This window comes from Gallinula chloropus, assembly GCF_964237585.1.
Source record: "Gallinula chloropus genome assembly, chromosome: 36".
In the NCBI taxonomy this organism is placed as follows: domain Eukaryota; kingdom Metazoa; phylum Chordata; class Aves; order Gruiformes; family Rallidae; genus Gallinula; species Gallinula chloropus.
The window spans coordinates 59,396-79,971 of NC_140121.1; the positions used below are offsets into that span (position 1 = coordinate 59,396).

Sequence of the window (20,576 nt, forward strand, 5' to 3'; positions counted from 1 at the left end):
GGGGGGGTGTTCTGGGGGTTCCTGGGGGATGGTGGATGAGATGAAGCTGGAGGGGAGGAGGAGTTGGGGGGGTGGGTGGGAAGGGGTGGGCGGGGCTTCGGGGTTGGGGGTGTGGCCTCGGTAGGGGATTGGCTGAGGGGGTGAGGTCTGGGCAGGGGATTGGGGGAAAGGGGCGGGGGGTGGGTGGGTTTAGAGGTGGGGGGGGTGGGGCTGGGGGCGGGGCTATGGGGACTGGGGGCGTGTCCCGGCACGGGATTGGCTGAGGGGGTTGTGGGCGTGTCCTGGGGTGGGGGGTGGAGCTTGGGCGTGTGTCCGGGCACGGGATTGGCTGGGGGTGTGGCTGGGCGGTGGGGGGTGGAGCTTGGGATTGGCTGAGGGGATTGTGGGCGTGTCAAGGGCTGGGGGTGGAGCTTGGGGGCGTGTCCGGGCAGGGGATTGGCTGAGGGGTTGTGGGCGTGTCCTGGGGTGGGGGTGGAGCTTGGGGGCGTGTCCGGGCACGGGATTGGCTGGGGGTGTGGGGGGGCTGGGGCTGGGGCTTGGGGGCGTGTCCGGGCACGGGATTGGCTGGGGTGTGGGGGGTGTTGCTGGGGGGGTGGAGCTTGGGGGCGTGTCCACGGCAGGGGATTGGCTGAGGGGTTGTGGGCGTGTCCTGGACTGGGGGTGGAGCTTTAGAGCGTGTCCCGGGCTGGTGATTGGCTGAGGGGGTTGTGGGCGTGTCCTGGGGCTGTGGGTGGAGCTTGGGGGCGTGTCCCGGGCACGGGATTGGCTGAGGGGGTTGTGGGCGTGTCCTGGGCTGGGGGGTGGAGCTTGGGGGCGTGTCCCGGGCTGGGATTGGCTGAGTGGCGGGGCTTAGGCGGGGCGCGCGGTTTGTCTAGCCAATGGGAGGCTGTTTCGGGCCGGGGGGCGGGGCCTCGCTTGTTGGGGTTGGAAAGGGGGCGGGGCTTAGAGGGGGCGTGGTCCCTGAGGGGGGCGTGGCCGCGGATTGGGTGTGGGGCGCGGCTGGTACTGCGGGTGTGGCGCTCACAGCCAATAGCTGGGGAGGAGGGGCGGGGCCAGCCAGCCGATTGGTCAAGGCGGAATGGCTCAGCCCGCCCCCTAGCTGACCAATCGGAGGAGGCAAACGGTCGCGGGTAACGCCCCCTCGCGAAGTGACGGCCCCGCCGGCCAATCGGCGCTCGGCATCGCCGCTCCCATTGAGCGCCGGGCCCGCCGCGCCGCGATTGACACCCGCTGCCTCCACCCGCCCAATGGAAGGCGAGGGGAGCGCTGAGCGACATCCGCCCGCAGCCAATAGCAGCGGCGGATCGCTGGGCGGGCAGAGGCTTGACCAATAGCGGCGCTGCGCCGGGGAAGGGGAGGGGAGGGTGAAAGCGCCGCCGGCCAATGAGAGCGGGGGAGGCGGAGCGGCGCGGCCAATGGGGGGCGGGGAGGCGGGGCCGTCCCGCCGCCGTTACCGTCCTCACACAGGAGGAGGCGGCGGCGGGCGCCGGTGCCGCCATCATGAGCTACTCAGGTGAGGGGCGGCGGAAGATGGCGGCGGGCGGAGCGGCCCCGTGAGGGAGCTGGGGGTGGGCTCGGGGGGGGGGTCTCCGCGCTCCCCTCGGTGCCTCAGGGCGTTGGGAGGGGGGCGGTGGCCGTGAGGCGAGGCGGGGGGAGTGGCGGCGGCCGAGCCGTGAGGCGACGGGGGGGGGGAGGGAGTGGCGGAGAGCGGGTCCGTGAGGCGAGGAGGGGTGGGGTGGGGTGAGGGTCGAGCCGTGAGGTGAGGAGGGGGCCGGGCCGTGAGGCGGCGCGGGAGGGACCTGCCCTGAGGCGAGGGGCTGCTGTGAGGCGGGAAGGGGCCGGGCCGGGCCCTGAGGCGAGGGGTCGCTGTGAGACACTGCGGGGGAGCCCGTGGCCGGGCCATGAGGCGGGGGACAGCCGGGTCCTGAGGCGGGAAGGGGCCGGGCCCTGAGGCGAGAGGTCGCTGTGAGACGGGAGTGGGGGGAGCCGGCGGCCGGGTCGTGAGGCGAGGAGGGGCCGGGCCGGCCCCTGAGGCGAGGGGTCGCTGTGAGACGGGGGTGGGGGGAGCCGGCGGCCGGGTCGTGAGGCGGGAAGGGGCCTGGCCGGGCCCTGAGGCGAGGGGTCACTGTGAGGCATGGGGGGGAGCCTGTGGCCGGGCCATGAGGCGGGGGGTGGCCGGGTCGTGAGGCGAGGAGGGGTCGGGCCGGGCCCTGAGGCGAGGGGGTCGCTGTGAGACGCGGGTGGGGGGAGCCGGCGGCCGAGCCGTGAGGCGAGGAGGGGCCTGGCCGGACCCTGAGGCGAGGGGTCGCTGTGAGACGGGGGTGGGGGGGAACCGGCGGCCGGGCCATGAGGCGAGGGGCTGCTGTGAGGCGGGAAGGGGCCGGGTCGGGAGGCGAGGAGGGGCCGGGTCCTGAGGCGGGAAGGGGCCTGGCCGGGCCCTGAGGCGAGGGGTTGTTGTGAGACGGGGCTGAGGGGAGCCGGCGGCTGGGTCCTGAGGCGGGAAGGGGCCGGGCCAGGCCCTGAGGCGAGGGGTTGTTGTGACACGGGAGTGGGGGGAGCCGGTGGTAGGGTCGTGAGGCGAGGAGGGGCCGGGTCGTGAGGCGGGAGGGGGTCGGGCAGGGCCCTGAGGCGAGGGGTTGTTGTGAGACGGGGGTGGGGGGAGCCGGCGCCCGGGTCGGGCCGGGCCGAGCCCTGAGGCGAGGGGTCGCTGTGAGACGCTGTGGGGGAGCCCGTGGCCGGGCCATGAGGCGGGGAGGGGAGTCGGTAGCCGGGCCATGAGGCGGGGGGAGCCGGCGGCCGGGCTGTGAGGCGAGGGGCGGTCGTACCGTGAGGCGGGGAGGGGAGTCGGTAGCCGGGCCACGAGGCAGGGGGTTGCCATGAGGCGGGGGGGGTTGCCGTACCGTGAGGCCGGAGCCCGGGAGCGCCGCGTCCGAGCGGGTCCCTGAGGGGTGAGGGGCGACGGGCGCTGCTGCCGCTCCGCCTCGCCCCGCCGCTGTGTCAGCGGCGTCTCAGGGCACGATCCGGACTCGGCCCGGCTCCTCTATGAGGGGCTGGTGCTCCCCGGGGCACCGTGAAGCGGGGAGGGGTGTTGGGGAGCTCCCAGCCCGAGAAGGGACTGAGCCCGGCGTTACTTTTACCTGTTCCTTTACTAATCCGGGGGGGTTTAGTCCTTTCCTGGCTCCTGGAGAGGTATCTCCACTCACCTGTGGAGCCCGGTGGGTGTGAGGAAGAGGTTTCCCACTGTATTTTGTGTCAGCTGGGGGTGGGTGAGGGGGGTGAAGAAGCAAATTAATCAATTAACCTTCCTTTGGGAAGAGAAGCTTCTAATTAAAGGGGCTGGGGAGGGGGGGGAACACATCAAGAACCCCCATGGGGATGTGTTAACGAGGCTGTTGTGGGAAAATTCAGGCTGGAATAACAGCTTCTGGCATAGGGAGGGTGTTCCAGCCTCATCCCATCCCAGCTTCTCCATCCTCCTGCTGAGTTTCCTGCAAGGGCAAAGGGCAGCGCTGCTGTAAAACGTGTTTCACCCCAAAGGGCATCTGAATGTCACTCCCCAGCAGCTGCAGGATGAGATTAGAACTTCCCTGATACATCCCAAGCCCTTAATTTTCATGGGGTGTTAATTGGAGTGGGGTTTGTTCCTCCTCCTCTTAAAATACTCCGATGTGGAGAGTGTTTACTGGGATTTTAAGCCCAGTTTGAAGTTAAAACTGGTTTTATGTTTGTGTAAGAGGAGGGAAGAGCGTTGCTTTTGTGGGGTGGTGCTGAGGCTCATGGGTTATTGGGGGGGCTGTAGGTGGGTAGCAAGAGGCTCTTCATTCCCCCCCTCCCTAAAAAATGGCTCTTAATTGCTTTTTACTCTTTTCTAGGTTATGGAGACTGGAACTCTGGGACGAACAGAGGCGAGTACAGAGTGAGGCAGAATAATTACCTGATGGGTTCTGTTTAATTCCCTGCCTCTCTGTGGAGCAGAGGGTGGGGAGGAGGGCTCATTCACCATGATTCCCTTCTCTTACCCTTCCAAACTCACCCTGAAGCCCACAGGGGACTTTAATGCTGTTAAAAATGGTCTTTTAGGCTGAATATTTGCTTTTCAGAGCAAAAATAACCCCAAACTTTTTTACTACTTGCTTAAGGCAGGTGATGTAAATCATCTGTCTTTGCCCAGAGATGTGGTTGAGGCCCCATCCCTGGAGATAGTCAAGGTCGGGCTTGATTGGGCTCTGGGGGGTCTGATGTCTGGGGGGGCTCTGGGGGGCCTGTTCTCTAGGGGCTGCTCTGAGTGGCCTGATCAGGGGTCACTGGATTACCAGAGAGGGGGTGGGTGCCCCATCCCTGGGGGTGTCCAAGCCCAGGTTGGATGGGGCCCTGGGCAACCTTGTGTAGCTCCAGGCCTGGAGGTTGGTGTCCCTGCCTGTGGCAGGGGGGTTGGAGCTCTGGGACCCTTGGGGTCCCTCCCAACCCAAACCAGTCTGTGATGTCCCTGTTCACTGCAGGGGGGGGTGGACTAGACGACCTCTAAAGGTCCCTTCCATGTTCTGTGATAAATCCAGGCGTGGGGAAGCAGTGGGAATCTCTAGATGTTGGGTAAAACCTCAAGGGAGAGGAAAATCCCTTAAATTTTCAACCTCAGGAGGCTTTTAATTGGCTTTGGGTGTGATTCCTTCCATGGGGTTTATGTCTGTCTGTCCGTTGTGGCTCCTTTAGGGAGAGGAGAAGACTCAGTGTTGCTTCTGGCTGAGAAGAGACACGTGGGATACTCCTAGTTGGAACTAATCCCCCATCCTTTGGGTTTTTTACTCCTTCCAGGTTATGAGGGATACAGTTATGGCTATGGATACAGCCAGGATAACTCTGGAAGTTATGGCTATGGGATGGCCACTTCGAATTCCTCCTGGGATATGGGCAACTCGGACGTGGACATGAACCCCGACGGGTCGGGAGGCGGCAACGCCGACGCCGTCATGGCCAAGATGAACCAGCGCTTGGATATGGTCTCACACATGGATGCTGATGCCATGCAAGGGGGACACTATGGAGCTGGTGGAGACAGGTGAGGAGACCTGGGAATGATCATCTACTTCAGTTAGTGGTGGTTTTGGGGGGAGGTTGTAAAACTAAACTGCTCCTCTAAGCAACTGTCTTGGAAACCGCTGGAGGAGGTGGAGTAAACTCAGAGTAAAGCATTAGTGGTGCTACTCTGGGCTCTGCCTGGGCTTCCTTCTTTTAAAGAGGTTGTGTAAACTCTAATCCTTATGGGTTAGGGATAGAAGTCATAGAATGATGGAATGGTTTGGGTTGGGAGGGACCCCAAGGATCCCAGAGCTCCAACCCCCTGCCACAGGCAGGGCCACCAACCTCCAGGCCTGGAGCTACACAAGGTTGCCCAGGAGCTTGAGGAGGGGGAAGGAGGGATCCGGGCGCTTGAGGAGGGGGAAGGAGGGATCCGGGCGCTTGAGGAGGGGAAGGAGGGATCCAGGCGCTTGAGGAGGGGGAAGGAGGGATCCGGGCGCTTGAGGAGGGGGAAGGAGGGATCCAGGCGCTTGAGGAAGGGGAAGGAGGGATCCGGGCGCTTGAGGAGGGGGAAGGAGGGATCCGTGAGCTTGAGGAGGGGGAAGGAGGGATCCGTGAGCTTGAGGAGGGGGAAGGAGGGATCCGGGCGCTTGAGGAGGGGGAAGGAGGGATCCGGGCGCTTGAGGAGGGGGAAGGAGGGATCCGGGCGCTTGAGGAGGGGGAAGGAGGGATCCGGGCGCTTGAGGAGGGGGAAGGAGGGATCCGGGCGCTTGAGGAGGGGGAAGGAGCGATCCGGGCGCTTGAGGAGGGGACTGAGGGATCCGGGCGCTTGAGGAGGGGACTGAGGGATCCGGGAGCTTGAGGAGGGGAAGGAGGGATCCGGGAGCATCAGGAGGGGGGAATGAGGGTTCCGGGAGCTTCAGGAGGGGGGAATGAGGGATCCAGGAGCATCAGGACGGGGGACTGAGGGATCCAGGAGCATCAGGACGGGGGACTGAGGGATCCAGGAGCATCAGGACGGGGGACTGAGGGATCCAGGAGCATCAGGACGGGGGACTGAGGGATCCAGGAGCATCAGGACGGGGGACTGAGGGATCCAGGAGCATCAGGACGGGGGACTGAGGGATCCAGGAGCTTCAGGAGGGGGACTGAGGGATCCAGGAGCTTCAGGAGGGGGACTGAGGGATCCAGGAGCTTGAGGAAGGGACTGAGGGATCCGGGAGCATGAGGAGGGGAAGGAGGGATCTGGGAGCTCCCTGGGATCAGGGATCTGGGTCCCAGCCCCTCCCCACCGTGTCTCTGCAGGTTCGACGCGTACGAACCCTACGAGTCCAGAGGCTCCCTGAGCGATCGCGATCCCTATCGCTCGGGTTACGACTACAGCGAAGCCGAGCCCGACAACGAGGGCGCCTACGAGGGGCACTACGAGAGCTTCTACCGCCGGGACCAATATCCCACCAGAGCCAGGGAGAATTTTGGGCAAAGGGGACAAAACTGGGGCAGAGACGGACGGAATAACAGACCCATGACGGGTTCTTACCCGGGGCGGATGGGCGGACAGTGGAATGAACCTCCTCAGTCGATGGGATCGAGAGGTTTAGGTCCTCATGGTTCTTCCAGGCTTCCTTCTCTTTTCTCTCATAATATCATCCCAGAACTTGGTATGTTCCAGGGAATGAGAGGTTTCTCTGGAAATATGAGGTATGGAGGAGGAGGAGGAGGAATGATGAAGCAACGGATGAGGAGAAACTGGAAAACGTGGGACTCGGATTTTAAAGTAAGTGGTTAGGGTGAGGAGAGAATTAACTCCACAGACAACCCCATGCTGAGGGCTCTGGGGGTGATAACCCCTAATTCCTGCTCCATAGTGTGTTCTCTCTTACCCAGAGAGGGAAAAACCACGCTCAGCTATGGAGCTTTATGGCTACATGAGATGTTTTCCTAGAATCCCAGACTGGGCTGGGTTGGGAGGGACCCCAAGGGTCACAGAGCTCCAACCCCCTGCCACAGGCAGGGCCACCAACCTCCAGGCCTGGAGCTACACAAGGTTGCCCAGGGCCCCATCCAACCTGGCCTTGAACATCCCCAGGGATGGGGCACCCACCCCCTCTCTGGGCAGCCCCTTCCAGCCCCTCTCTGTACAGAACTTCCCCCATCTCTCCTCTCCCCCTTCCCTCCTCCAGCTTCACTCCAGCCCTCTTGTCCTGCCAGTCTCTGCCCTTTAACAAACCCATTCCCCTCCTGTTCCTCTGCTGCCTTCAGGGACTGGGGGGCTGCAGTGAGGTCCCCCCACAGACTTCTCTTCTCCAGGCTGACCCAGCCCAGCTCCCTCAGCCTCTCTTCAATGTTTTAATCCTTAAAACTCTTTGATTTCCTCAAAGTAGGAGAATATTGTGGGTTAAACCTTTGTTTTATGGGATAGCACTTCTCCCCTCCACCTCTCAGAAGCTTAACTCCTTAATAATGATTAAATTAAGACCAGAATTCCCTCCCTTTCTCTTCTTCTCTCCCAGCCCCAAAAAAAGAAGCTGAAAAAAGATCCCACTGGGAAGAAACGGAAACAAACCAACAGCTCTGATGAACCTGACAGCAAAGCAGCCAAGACAGATGGCTCTGATAACTCTGACTCTGACAATGGTAAGAGAGGAACAGCTCAGGGATGATGTTCAACCACCACTGTCTCTCTTAAATCCAGCTGAGCTGTTGGTGTGGTTTGATTTGGAAGGGTTTGCAGAAGGTAGATCCTGTTAAACTAAGCTGATGGCCTTCTGTGCCAAGGTGACCTGCTTAATGGGTGAGGGGAAGGGCTGTGGATGTGTCTACCTGGGTTTCAGGAAAGATTTTGACATGGTTTCTCACAGCATTCTGATTCAGAAACTGGCTGCCACTGGGCTGGACTGGGGGACCCTCAGCTGGGTTCAAAACTGGCCCAAAGGGTGAATGGAGCCAAATCCAGCTGGAGGCCGGGCACGAGGGGCATCCCCAGGGCTCAGTGCTGGGGCCAGTTCTGTTCAACATCTTCATCCATCACCTGGATGAAGGGATGGGCTGTTCCCTCAGAGGGTTTGCAGGTGACACTGAGCTGGGAGGATCTGTTGATCTGCCTGAGGGGAGGGAGGATCTTCAGAGGGATTTGAACAGGCTGGATGAGACCAATGGGATTATGGTCAACAAGGCCAAGTGCAGAGTGCTGCACGTGGGACACAACAACCACCCCATGTAGTGCTACAGGCTGGGGGGAGACTGTCTGGAGAGCTGTCAGGCAGAGAAGGGCCTGGGGGTGTTGGGGGGCTGAACACCAGCCAGCAGTGTGCCCAGGAAAGCCCAGGGCATCCTGGCTTGTGTCAGCCCCAGTGTGGCCAGTAGGGCTGGGAAGGGGATTGTGCCCCAGGACTGGGCACTGGGGAGGCTGCAGCTGGAGTGCTGGGACCAGTTCTGGGCTCCTCAGCATCAGGAGGACATTGGGGGGTCCTGGAGTGAGTCCAGAGAAGGGCAACCAGGCTGGGGAAGGGGCTGGAGGGTGAATCCTCTGAGGAGCAGCTGAGGGAGCTGGGGGTGTTGAGCCTGGAGAAGAGGAGGCTGAGGGGAGACCTTCTCCCCACCTACAGCTACCTGAAGGGAGGGTGCAGAGAGGCGGGCGATGGTCTCTCCAGCCAGGGGACAGGAGATGGGACAAGGGGCAATGGGCTCAAGCTGCCCCAGGGCAGGGGCAGAGCAGCTGGGAGGGGAAAGTTCTTCCCTGGGAGAGTTGTGGGGATGGGGAACAGGCTGCCCAGGGAGGGTGCTGAGTGCCCACCCCTGGGTGTGTTCAACAGCTGGGGAGATGAGGTGCTCAGGGCTCTGGTTTAGCTTAGGATGGGAATGGTTGGATTTGCTGATCTTGAAGGTGTTTTCCAACCTTGTGATTCCTGAGGTGGTTTCTCTTGGTGTTTTCTTTCAGAGGAGGGAACAGAAGGAGAATCAGGAGAGAAAGAGGAGAAAGAAGGTTCCAGGGGTGTAAGTCACACTGAAATCTGCTTTTATCCTGTTTAAATCCAGCCTTCTGCTTGGAGGGGGGAAGGGAGGAGCCTTGGGTTTCCCATCTTATTCCCAAACTGGGATTTTGGGTGGGGGAAACTGGGATAAATTGGGGGAAGCAGCCAGTAGTGAATTTCTCCATCACTTTATGGTATCCAAAAGCAGTAAAATGCTTTTAAATAAGGAAAAACCAGCCCAAAAACATAATTTCCCTGCCATGTGGCCAATCCCAAAGCTCCAGTCATGGCTGTGAGGAACCCCTGATGCTGGATTAAGATTAAGATGCAGGTTAATCTCTTGGATTAAGAGCTGCAGCTGGTGGAGAATCATCCCTGGGGGTCCCAGAGCAGTGGAGGTGTCATGGGGAGGGTTCAAGAGGCCACGTGTCCTTCACCTTTCTTGAGCTGGTTTTTAACCTGCTGCTTTTTTTTTTAGGAGGGGGAAGATGAAGAAGGAAAAGATTCAGAGAAAGGTGAGTCGGTGCAGGTGTTGCCAGAGCCCAAATTCCTCACCTCCCCACCCCCCTTCCTCCCTCCAAATCCAGTCAAGGCTGGAAGAGATTCCCAATGAAATCCAGTGGATTTCTTCAGGCTCCTTCAGTTCTTAGAATCCATTTGCTTTGTGGCTTCACCATCGGGTGCATCTTGGTGTGGGATCTGAGCTAAACCTTCTCCACCAAGGTGGATTTATCCCAGAATCCCTTCAGGATGCTGGGACAGCAGAAGTTGGGTCCTACAAACCAGAGAGCAGTCGAGTTGTTATCATTTTGGGGGCAATTTTGCATCACTGGAGGAAAAATTGGGAGGGAGGGAAGGGGCTCATCCCCCCCCCACCCTCCCCTCTCCTCCTGGGGAATTTGAGACCCATCGGATCTCCTCTACCGGTGGGGATAAGGGGGATTAATCATATCCACGTTTAGTCAGATGAATCCCATCCTTTGTGTCTGCTCAGGGATAAGGAATTGCTGTAAAAGCCCTGCTAGGGAGGAGCTGGATCCTTTGCTCAAGGTAGGTTGGAGAAGTTGATAGTCGTGGGGTGCTCAGGGAACTGGATTTAAATTCCCAGGCTTGGTTTTATTTTGGGGTAAGTTGGTTGGAGTTTTTGTGTGAGACAGGAGGTGTGGGGTTGGTTTTTTTTGGGAGGGAGCTTTTTCAGCTTTGTGGGAGAAGCAGGAAAGTTGGTGAGATCCAAAGGGGATCCCCACTTCCCAAAATTCCACCCCTGGATCCAGCATTGACTCTTCTCTCCCCAAAAGTAAGCGGTGTGAACTCACCCCCCACCCCACCCAAGGGAGAGCACTCTAGGTGCTACTTAAACCAATCAAACCTTGAGCTAATTAATACCTAAACCCCTCATTTTATGAGGTAATGAAGGGTAATTAAACCACAGAGCTGGGAAAAACAGCCTTTCTACTGTGGTTCTCCTCCCATTGAGCTTATCCTGGTGCTGACATTTTTGGGGTGGGGGGCTTGGAAAGGTTTTACCTATCACTTGCCAGTGGGGATCACAACATCCTGATCCTATGGGATCTGGAAGTCACATGGGCTGGTCAGGACTTGAGGATTTAAACTCGTTGAGGGGAAAATTCTCTTTAATTAGGTGGTGCCCTGAACTCCATCCCTGCTTTAACCACTTAGGTGCTTTAACCATCCAAGAAGAGATCAGTCAGATCAAAAGGAAACTCCAAGCAGGCAAGAAAACACAAGAAAGGCAAAAGAAAAGGCATCGGGATCGCATGGTGGAAAGGTAAAGCCTCCCAGTTTAGCCCAGTTTGGAGGGGGGGGATAACTGGTTTTGTGCTTCTTTTACCTCTCTGGGACGTGGAGATGGGGTCTGTCTGTCTGTGCCTGGTGTTTTCTCTTTGTTCTCCTGCCAATCTCATGCTGCAAAGAGATAAATATCCCATGAAAACCCCTAAGTGACCCACTGGAAAGCCTGAGTGACCCAGTAAAACCCAGTTTGGATATCACTGCCCCTTCTGCTTCTCCCCAGGATCCAGTTTGTTTGCTCGTTGTGCAAATATCGGACCTTCTACGATGATGAGATGAACAGTCACCTGGAGAGTAAATTCCATAAGGAACATTTCAAGTTTGTGGGAACCAAGTTGCCTCAACAAACAGCTGATTTTCTCCAGGTGAAACTCTGGCTTTGTTTGGGTTCCTCTTGGTTGTGGAGTTTTTGGGGTTAATTAGTGGTGTTTTGGGGGGAGGTTGTAAAACTGAACTGCTCCTCTAAGCAGCTGTCTTGGAAACTGCTGGAGGAGGTGGAGTAAACTCAGAGTAAAGCATCAGTGGTGCTACTCTGGGCTCTGCCTGGGCTTCCTTCTTCTTATAAAGAGGTTGTGTAAACTCTAATCCTTATGGATTAGGGATAGAAGTCATAGAATGATGGAATGGTTTGGGTTGGAAGGGACCCCAAGGGTCCCAGAGCTCCAACCCCCTGCCACAGGCAGGGACACCAACCTCCAGGCCTGGAGCTACACAAGGTTGCCCAGGGCCCCATCCAACCTGGCCTTGGACACCCCCAGGGATGGGGCACCCACCCCCTCTCTGGGCAGAACCTCACCACTCTCTCTGTACAGAACTTCCCCCCCAGTCTCTCCTCTCCCCCTTCCCTCCTTCAGCTTCACCCCATCCCCCTTGTCCTGCCAGTCTCTGCCCTTTAACAAGCCCATTCCCCTCCTGTTCCTCTGCTCCCTTCAGGGACTGGGGGGCTGCAGTGAGGTCCCCCCACAGCCTTCTCTTCTCCAGGCTGACCCAGCCCAGCTCCCTCAGCCTCTCCTCCAGCCCTCTGAGCATCTCCATGTCCCTCCTCTGACCCCTCCCCACCAGTTCCCCATCTTCCTTGTACTGGGGAAGCCCCAGCTCTGGGCACAGGACTCCAGCTGGGGCAGAGCAGAGAGGGACAACCCCCTCCCTGTCCCTGCTGCCACCCCTCTGCTGATGGAGCCCAGGATCCCATCGCCCTTCCCAGCTGCAGGAGCCACTGTGAGGCTTCTTCCCCACCAGAACCCCCAAGTCCTTCTCCTCAGGGCTGCTCTCCAGGAGCAGGATGGGTGATTTAAGCATGGTGGGATTGTAGGACCTTTGAAGATGAAGATGAAGGGAGGGAAAAGATTAACAGGGGATCTTTTACCCTCAGGAATACGTTGCAAATAAAACCAGGAAGACAGAAGAGCGCCGTAAAGCCATCGACGATATCAACGCCGTTATCCAGCAGATCTACAGGGACCAGGATCTCACTCAGGGTAAGAGCTGCTCTCTGAGGATCCAACGCTCCTCTTGTCTCCCCAGGGAGCAGGAGAGGAGCTTTGTTATCCCAGCATCACAAGGTTGGAAAACAACTTCAAGATCAGCAAGTCCAACCCTTCCCAACCTAAGCCAAACCAGATCCCTGAGCACCTCATCTCCCCAGCTGATAAACACACCCAGGGGTGGGGACTCAGCCCCCTCCCTGGGCAGCCTGTTCCCCATCCCCACAACTCTCCCAGGGAAGAACTTTCCCCTCCCATCTGCTCTGCCCCTGCCCTGGGGCAGCTTGAGCCCATTGCCCCTTGTCCCATCTCCTGTCCCCTGGCTGGAGAGACCATCCCCCACCTCTCTGCACCCTCCTGGCAGGGCAGGGGAGGTGGGGAGAAGGTCTCCCCTCAGCCTCCTCTTCTCCAGGCTCAACACCCTCATCTCCCTCAGCTGCTCCTCAGAGGATTCACCCTCCAGCCCCTTCCCCAGCCTGGTTGCCCTTCTCTGGACTCACCCCAGGCCCCCAATGTCCTTCTGATGCTGAGGAGCCCAGAACTGGACCCAGCACTGGAGCTGCAGCCTCCCCAGTGCCCAGCCCAGGGGCACAATCCCCTCCCCAGCCCTACTGGCCACACTGGGGCTGACACAAGCCAGGATGCCCTTGGCTTTCCTGGGCACACTGCTGGCTGGTGTTCAGCCCCCCAACACCCCCAGGTCCTTCTCTGCCTGACAGCTCTCCAGACAGTCTCCCCCCAGCCTGTAGCACTACATGGGGTGGTTGTGTCCCACGTGCAGCACTCTGCACTTGGCCTTGTTGAGTGTTTTGCTGCCAGAGGATGGGTTAGAAGCGGAGTCACACCGGTTTAAACCCAAGTTCATGATGCAAAGAGGAGTAAAGCCTGTCAGGAGGGGTGTATCCTTGGATCCTGTTCCAGTGAGGGTTGTTCCTGTCTGTGTTTCAGACGTGGGCATGGAGCATTTCATTAAGAAGGTGGAAGCAGCTCACTGCGCCGCCTGCGACCTCTTCATCCCCATGCAGTACGGAATCATCCAGAAACACTTGAAGTCGCTCGATCACAACCACAACCGGAGGGTGAGCAGGGGGCTGGGGGGCTTTGGGGTGCAGTGTGGGGGGGTCTGGTTTGGCTGGAACAACAGGAGAGGGAATTTGGGTGGGTTTAATTAGGGAGAACTCTGAGGGGGTGGGGGGAGTGCTTTGCTCTGGAGTTTAATTTGGCCAGGGTCTCAGCCCTGGTATCTTCCCCTTTGGATGAGCAAAGGTTGGGGTGAGGGGTTTGGGGGGTGTTCACACACCTCCTGTCCAAAACACCCCAGTTCTGGCTTCTCCCCCACACATGGGGGGTGTTTTCCTGGCATTGCTCTACCCACTGAGCAGCGGCTTTGAGGCAGCGAGCTGTAACGTGTGCTCTGTTGTCTGCTGCTCTGACTAATTAGCAGCCTCCTAGGTTGATGAAGGGCCAGGATCCCTAACGATGACGGAGGGGCTGGGATCTCTTGATGAGGGTTCCCTTGAGGGGGGCCGGGATCCCTTGAGGGTTCCCTTGAGGAGGGGGGCCGGGATCCCTTGACGAGGGTTCCCTTGAGGAGGGGGGCCGGGATCCCTTGACGAGGGTTCCCTTGAGGAGGGGGGCCGGGATCCCTTGACGAGGGTTCCCTTGAGGAGGGGGGCCGGGATCCCTTGACGAGGGTTCCCTTGAGGAGGGGGGCCGGGATCCCTTGACGAGGGTTCCCTTGAGGAGGGGGGCCGGGATCCCTTGACGAGGGTTCCCTTGAGGGGGACCGGGATCCCTTGACGAGGGTTCCCTTGAGGAGGGGGACCGGGATCCCTTGACGAGGGTTCCCTTGAGGAGGGGGGCCGGGATCCCTTGACGAGGGTTCCCTTGAGGGGGACCGGGATCCCTTGACGAGGGTCCCCTTGAGGAGGGGGGCCGGGATCCCTTGATGAGGGTTCCCTTGAGGGGGACCGGGATCCCTTGAGGGTTCCCTTGAGTGGGGGCCGGGATCCCTTGACGAGGGTTCCCTTGAGGAAGGGGGCTGGGATCCTGTGATGGGTCCCTTGACAGCCTGAGGCCGGGATCCCTAACAATGACCTGAGGCAGAGAGAGATCCTTAACGACCCAAGGCTGGGGCAGATCCTTAATTTAGCCTGTTGCTGTTGTCCTCGTTCCCCACACAGGCCATGATGGAGCAGTCCAAGAAATCCTCGTTAGTAGTGGCCAGGAGTATTCTCAATAACAAGTTAATCAGTAAGAAGCTGGAGCGGTACCTGAAGGTGAGCAGCAGGGGGGATACCCCCCGATTCTTCCCCTGTGGCGCGGGATGAGCCAGATCTCGGGCTGAAAACTTCATCCAGAGCCCTGATCCGGCGGGGTTGTGGTGGGAATTCCTCAGAGCAGCTGGGGAGAAGGACTCTGAGGCAGGTGGAATGGCTCTGGCTGGTGGGTCCTTGAGGGGCTCCCTCCCTCTCTGCCTGGGGGGGTCCTTGAGGGGCTCCCTCCCTCTCTGCCTGGGGGGGTTCTTGAGGGGCTCCCTCCCTCTCTGCCTGGGGGGTCCTTGAGGGGCTCCCTCCCTCTCTGCCTTGGGGGGTCCTTGAGGGGGGTCCCACCCTCTCTGCCTGGGGGGGTCCTTGAGGGGGGTCCCACCCTCTCTGCCTGGGGGGGTCCTTGAGGGGCTCCCTCCCTCTCTGCCTTGAGGGGCTCCCTCCCTCTCTGCCTTGAGGGGCTCCCTCCCTCTCTGCCTTGAGGGGACTCCCTCCCTCTCTGCCTGGGGGGGTCCTTGAGGGGCTCCCTCCCTCTCTGCCTTGGGGGGGTCCTTGAGGGGCTCCCTCCCTCTCTGCCTTAGGGGTCTTTGAGGGGCTCCCTCCCTCTCTGCCTTGGGGGGGTCCTTGAGGGGCTCCCTCCCTCTCTGCCTTGGGGGGGTCCTTGAGGGGCTCCCTCCCTCTCTGCCTGGGCGGGTCCTGGAGGGGACTCCCTCCCTCTCTGCCTGGGCGGGTCCTGGAGGGGACTCCCTCCCTCTCTGCCTGGGGGGGTCCTGGAGGGGACTCCCTCCCTCTCTGCCTGGGGGGGTCCTGGAGGGGACTCCCTCCCTCTCTGCCTGGGGGGGTCCTGGAGGGGACTCCCTCCCTCTCTGCCTGGGGGGGTCCTGGAGGGGCTCCCTCCCTCTCTGCCTGGGGGGGTCCTTGAGGGGGCTCCCTCCCTCTCTGCCTGGGGGGGTCCTTGAGGGGGCTCCCTCCCTCTCTGCCTGGGGGGGTCCTTGAGGGGCTCCCTCCCTCTCTGCCTGGGGGGGTCCTTGAGGGTTCTCTGTGTTTTTTCAGGGTGAGAATCCTTTTACGGATGATCCAGAAGAAAAAGAGGAGCATGAGGAAGGAGAAGGGGGAACTGGTGGAAGCGCAGAGGAAGGAACAGCAGAAGGAGCAGATGAAAATAAGGATGAGGAGGAAAACCCAGAGGAGGAGAATCCTGAAGAGGAAAATCCAGAAGGAGAAACTCCAGATGATGAGGAAAACCCTGAGGAGGAAAACTTAGGTGAGGGAAGTTTAGGGGAGGAAAATAAGGATCCTGAAGAGAACCCAGGAGGAGCTAAAACTGAGGAGGAACAACGAGAAGCAACGGGGACAGAGACACAAACCCAGTTGCAACCACAAGCACAAAGAGAGTTGGGAAAGATGGAGGAGGAAACATCAGAATCCCTCCCTGAGGAAGAACAACACCAACCAGTAGAAGATGAGGAAGAAGAGAGCGAAGGAGCCGCTGTAGCACAAGAGGATGAGGATGCAGAGTAAACTCTGGATGTGTGAAAGACCCAACGTATTTGGTTGTGTTTTTGGTTTGTTTTTTAAACCTCCCCCTTAACTCTCCCTGTGAAATCTCATCACTCTACTAAACCTCACGTAGGCAGTGAAAGCCTTGACCTGTAAAGTGATTTTTTTTTGGGGGGGGGGAGGGGAGGGGTTGGGGGGAAATAGAAGAAACTTTTGGGGTTGTGATGGTTTGGGGTTTGTTTTTTTTTTTTAACCAAACCTTTGGTTTTTAGTAGGTAGGTTTTGTGTGGTCTCTTTGTTTTATTTAGATGACGTTGTGCTAGGAGAAGTCCCTTCCTGGAGCAGAGAGCTACATCACCACCTGCCAAACTCCAACCCATCTCCTTCCCCCACCCCTCAAGCCTCCCCACCCTTCCCCACTCAAAACCTTTTCTATATTTAACGAAGCTGTGGTTTGTATCCTGTTTAAGTCTTGTCTGTTTGTCTGTCTGGATCAAAAATTCCCTTCCAATTCCATTCCCTGGGGGGAGTTTTTAAAGATTCAACAGAACTTTGATGGGATTGGAATATTCTTCCCTTCCCCCCCCCCCCCCTCCCTCCTTTCCCTGATGTTTTAAGTCTCTGACTCGGAGCCAAGTGAAGTGGTGTCGGCGTCGTGCTCGTTTGTGAAACGGTTTAAAGGTTGAATGGTTTTGGTGGGTGGAGATAAAAGGACCATCCTGAGCCCGTTGGTGACTCTGCCCTTAATTTCTGGTGCCCCCCACCCCCCAGTAAACCCAGTGAGAGGTTGGAAGCTTCAAACTGGTTTAAAAAAACCCCCTCATATTCTGGTTCCTTTATTGGGTTTCGACTCCACTTTCTGCTCCTCAGCGCTGCGGATGGAGCCAGTTGCTGGTGACATCAAACCCTTGTCCCTGGTGGCAGCGACCGCTGGATCCTCGTGCTGCGAAGCCCCCAGAGGGATTTGGGGATGGATGAGATGAGCTCCCTGAGAGGGAATTTATTCCCAACAAAACCAGTGTGTTCCACTCCTGACCTGTTTATCCCTCATCCTTTCCCCTTCCTGAGTGGGTCTATTTAAAACCAGACTGATTCCCACCTTTGGAGTGGCACCTTCCCTGTGCTGGCAGGTGCTTTGTGTGTGTGTTCTAGAAGCTTCCTCACATCGTTCCACTGAGCTTTCTACCTGGTAGAGGGATTAATTATCCCAACAGCCTTTCCCTTGGGATTCTGAGCTCCACGTTGCCTTTAAATGAGAGGTTCTGCCTGAGGAGGGAGTCCTGGATTGGCAGCAGGTGGATCGATGAGGTCACGCTGTGGGATCGATGAGGTCACGCTGCGGGATCGATGAGGTCACAGCTCATTCAGATCCAGTGATCGCTGTGGGTTTGTGTTCAGAGCCAAAGGCCTCAGATTTTCTTGGATGCTGCTTCTTTTCCCTAAGGAAAAGTGAGCTGAATTCCAGCTTGGGCTCCACCCTCCCTACATCTGCTGCCTCCAGCCTGGCTGGGTTTGTTAGAGCACAAGTAATTAAGCTCATTATTCAAATTTATGTGGCTTGGTGTAAATAAAGGGTGGGTTATTTACCCCCCCAGAACATCCTTAACGTCCTCTACGACTGTCGCTGTACCCTGGCACGAGGGTGGGAGCAGATTGAACTTGTGTTTTCTGCTCCTTCAGCCAAACTCTCCATTCCTGTTGTTAATTACAACCACTCTTAACGAACCTGGGGCTAGAAATCACCCCCAGGGGTGATCAGGGGGGAAAGAAAGGGCAGGTGGGGTGGTTTGGAGCAGCCAGCCCTGTCTCCTGGCAGGATTTTCTGTGGATTTATCCCCCCTCAGAGCTCTGCTACTATCCAAAGTGAGCCTGAAAACGATGGCAGGAAGGGTTAGGAACATTCCTTGGGCTGGGAAAACCCTGACCCCGGGGTCAGAGGGGGCTGTGTGTGGGCTGCCTTGGGAGGGTTCAGGCCAGATTTGTCTTTCAGTCCTGGCTCCTTTGGTTTGGGAGCTGTTACTTGATGTTTAGCGTTGTCAAAGGTGGGTGCTGGTGGTCTCTGAGGCTGTGGGTGCATCTCACAGCTGCCTGGTGGAACTCATTTCTGGGACCTTAGGGATAGAAACTTAAGGATATCCTGGGCTCCATCAGCAGAGGGGTGGCAGCAGGGACAGGGAGGGGATTGTCCCTCTCTGCTCTGCCCCAGCTGGAGTCCTGTGCCCAGAGCTGGGGCTTCCCCAGTACAAGGAAGATGGGGAACTGGTGGGGAGGGGTCAGAGGAGGGACATGGAGATGCTCAGAGGGCTGGAGGAGAGGCTGAGGGAGCTGGGCTGGGTCAGCCTGGAGAAGAGAAGGCTGTGGGGGGACCTCACTGCAGCCTCCCAGTCCCTGAAGGGAGCAGAGGAACAGGAGGGGAATGGGCTTGTTAAAGGGCAGAGACTGACAGGACAAGGGGGCTGGAGTGAAGCTGGAGGAGGGGAAGGGTGAGAGGAGAGATGGGGGGGAAGTTCTGTGCAGAGAGAGTGGTGAGGGGCTGGAAGGGGCTGCCCAGAGAGGGGGTGGGTGCCCCATCCCTGGGGGTGTTCAAGGCCAGGCTGGATGGGGCCCTGGGCAACCTTGTGTAGCTCCAGGCCTGGAGGTTGGTGTCCCTGCCTGTGGCAGGGGGTTGGAGCTCTGGGACCCTTGGGGTCCCTCCCAACCCAAACCATTCTATGATAACACCTTCCCCCTCTCCAAATTCCCTGATTTAATGCCTAAATATTTTTACAATCTTCTATTTTATACCTTCCCCAACCAGCTCGGGCGTTTACCCACCGCTTCACCCTCAAATATTTGGGATTTTCTTTGTTGGGCTCTCTATTTCCTACCAATTTTCATTATTTTGTTAAAAAACCCTCTTTGTTATCCACCATTCTGGCATTTTGAGGGCTGGAATAACCTCACCAGCTTTGATTTCCCCCCCCTTCAAACTGTCTCACAAAGCATCTGCTCTGTCTCCCATCTCCCTTTTTCTAGGCATCGCGGCCACAACTCGCCACCATCGAGCGTGGGCGGTGGTTCCTCTCACACTCCAAAGTGTGGAATCTCTTAAAATAAGTTAAAAAAGCAAGGGAAAAAAATTAAACCCTCCCAGGATCTGATGGTCTCGTTCTACCTCTGCTCCCCTCTGAGGTTGAAGTCGTGGCTTTTCCCGCTGGAATAAAAGGTTTTACTCCTCCTTCCCCATCTCTTGAGGCCTCGCTGTCTCGTTCCTTCCTCCTTCATGCTGTTTATGGCCTTTTTCTTTCAGAATTTGAAGTGAAAAGTGTTTTCTTCAGCCCTTGGCGCTTGGCTTCAGGGGCTGAGGTAAGGAAAAGGGGTGGCCCCTCAGCGGCGCCATGACTGAAGAAGGTGTTGGGGTGCAACTTGCCTCTCCTCCCGCCTTTTCCCGTTGCCATTGGTTGTTTTTAAGCTGATTTAGTCCATTTTGAGGCAAAACATGAGGGGAAGGTTTGCCAATGACATCAAATTAGTTGCTTTTAAATTGATTTAATCCATTTTGGGGCCAAACGTGAGGGGAAGGTTTGCTGATGACATCAAATTAGTTGCTTTTAAGCTGATTTAATCCAGTTTTGGGGCAAAATGTGAGGGGAACATTTGCCCAGGACATCAAGCCAGTTGATTTTAAGCTGATTTAATCAGGTTTTGGGGCAAAACATGAGGGGAAAGTTTGCTGATGACAGCAAGCCGGTTGCTTTTAAGCCGATTTAATCCATTTTGGGGCAAAACGTGAGGGGAAAATTTGCCCATGACATCACCTTGATTGCTTTTAAGGTGATTTAATCCATTTTGGGGCAAAATCTGAGGGGGAAGGTTTGCTGATGACATCAAACTAGTTGCTTTTAAGCTGATTTAATCCAGTTTTGGGGCAAAACGTGAGGAGAAAGTTCACTGATGACATCAAGCCAGTTGCTTTTAAGCCAATTTAATCCATTTTGGGGCAAAACGTGAGGGGAAGGTTTGCCCAGGACATCAAACTAGTTGCTTTTAAGCTGATTTAATCCAGTTTTGGGACAAATCATGAGGGGAAAGTTTGTCAATGACATCAAGGTGGTTGCTTTTAAGTTGATTTAATCCATTTTGGGGCAAAACATGAGGGGAACATTTGCCCAGGACATCAAGCCGGTTGCTTTTAAGCTGATTTAATCTGTTCTGGGGGCAAAACGTGAGGGGAAAGTTTGCCAGTGACATCACCTCGATTGCTTTTAAACTGATTTAATCCCTTTTGGGGCAAAACATGAGGGGAAAGTTTGCTGGTGACAGCAGGCCGGTTGCATTTAAGCCAATTTAATCCATTTTGGGGCAAAACATGAGGGAAACGTTTGCCCATGACATTGATCTGGTTGATTTGAAGCTGATTTAATCCATTTTGAGGAAAAACGTGAGGGGAAAATTTGGCGGTGACATAGAGCTGGTTGCTTTTAAGTTGTTTTAATCCATTCTGAGTCAAATCATGAGGGGGAAGGTTTGCTGATGACATCAAG

The 20,576-nt window shown here is 57.4% G+C and overlaps 1 protein-coding gene across 1 annotated transcript; it reads left to right on the forward strand.

The window, feature by feature from the left end:
* Positions 1–1,459: 1,459 nt before the first annotated feature.
* AKAP8L (A-kinase anchoring protein 8 like) lies at positions 1,460–16,200 on the forward strand. The gene is made up of 13 exons (XM_084277783.1): positions 1,460–1,513; positions 3,873–3,905; positions 4,813–5,056; positions 6,322–6,793; positions 7,530–7,653; positions 8,957–9,012; positions 9,469–9,505; positions 10,671–10,779; positions 11,026–11,167; positions 12,175–12,280; positions 13,235–13,365; positions 14,470–14,565; positions 15,607–16,200. Exons 1-13 carry the CDS (start codon positions 1,501–1,503, stop codon positions 16,072–16,074), a joined length of 2,031 nt encoding a protein of 676 aa, XP_084133909.1. The 5' UTR covers positions 1,460–1,500; the 3' UTR covers positions 16,075–16,200.
* Positions 16,201–20,576: the final 4,376 nt, after the last annotated feature.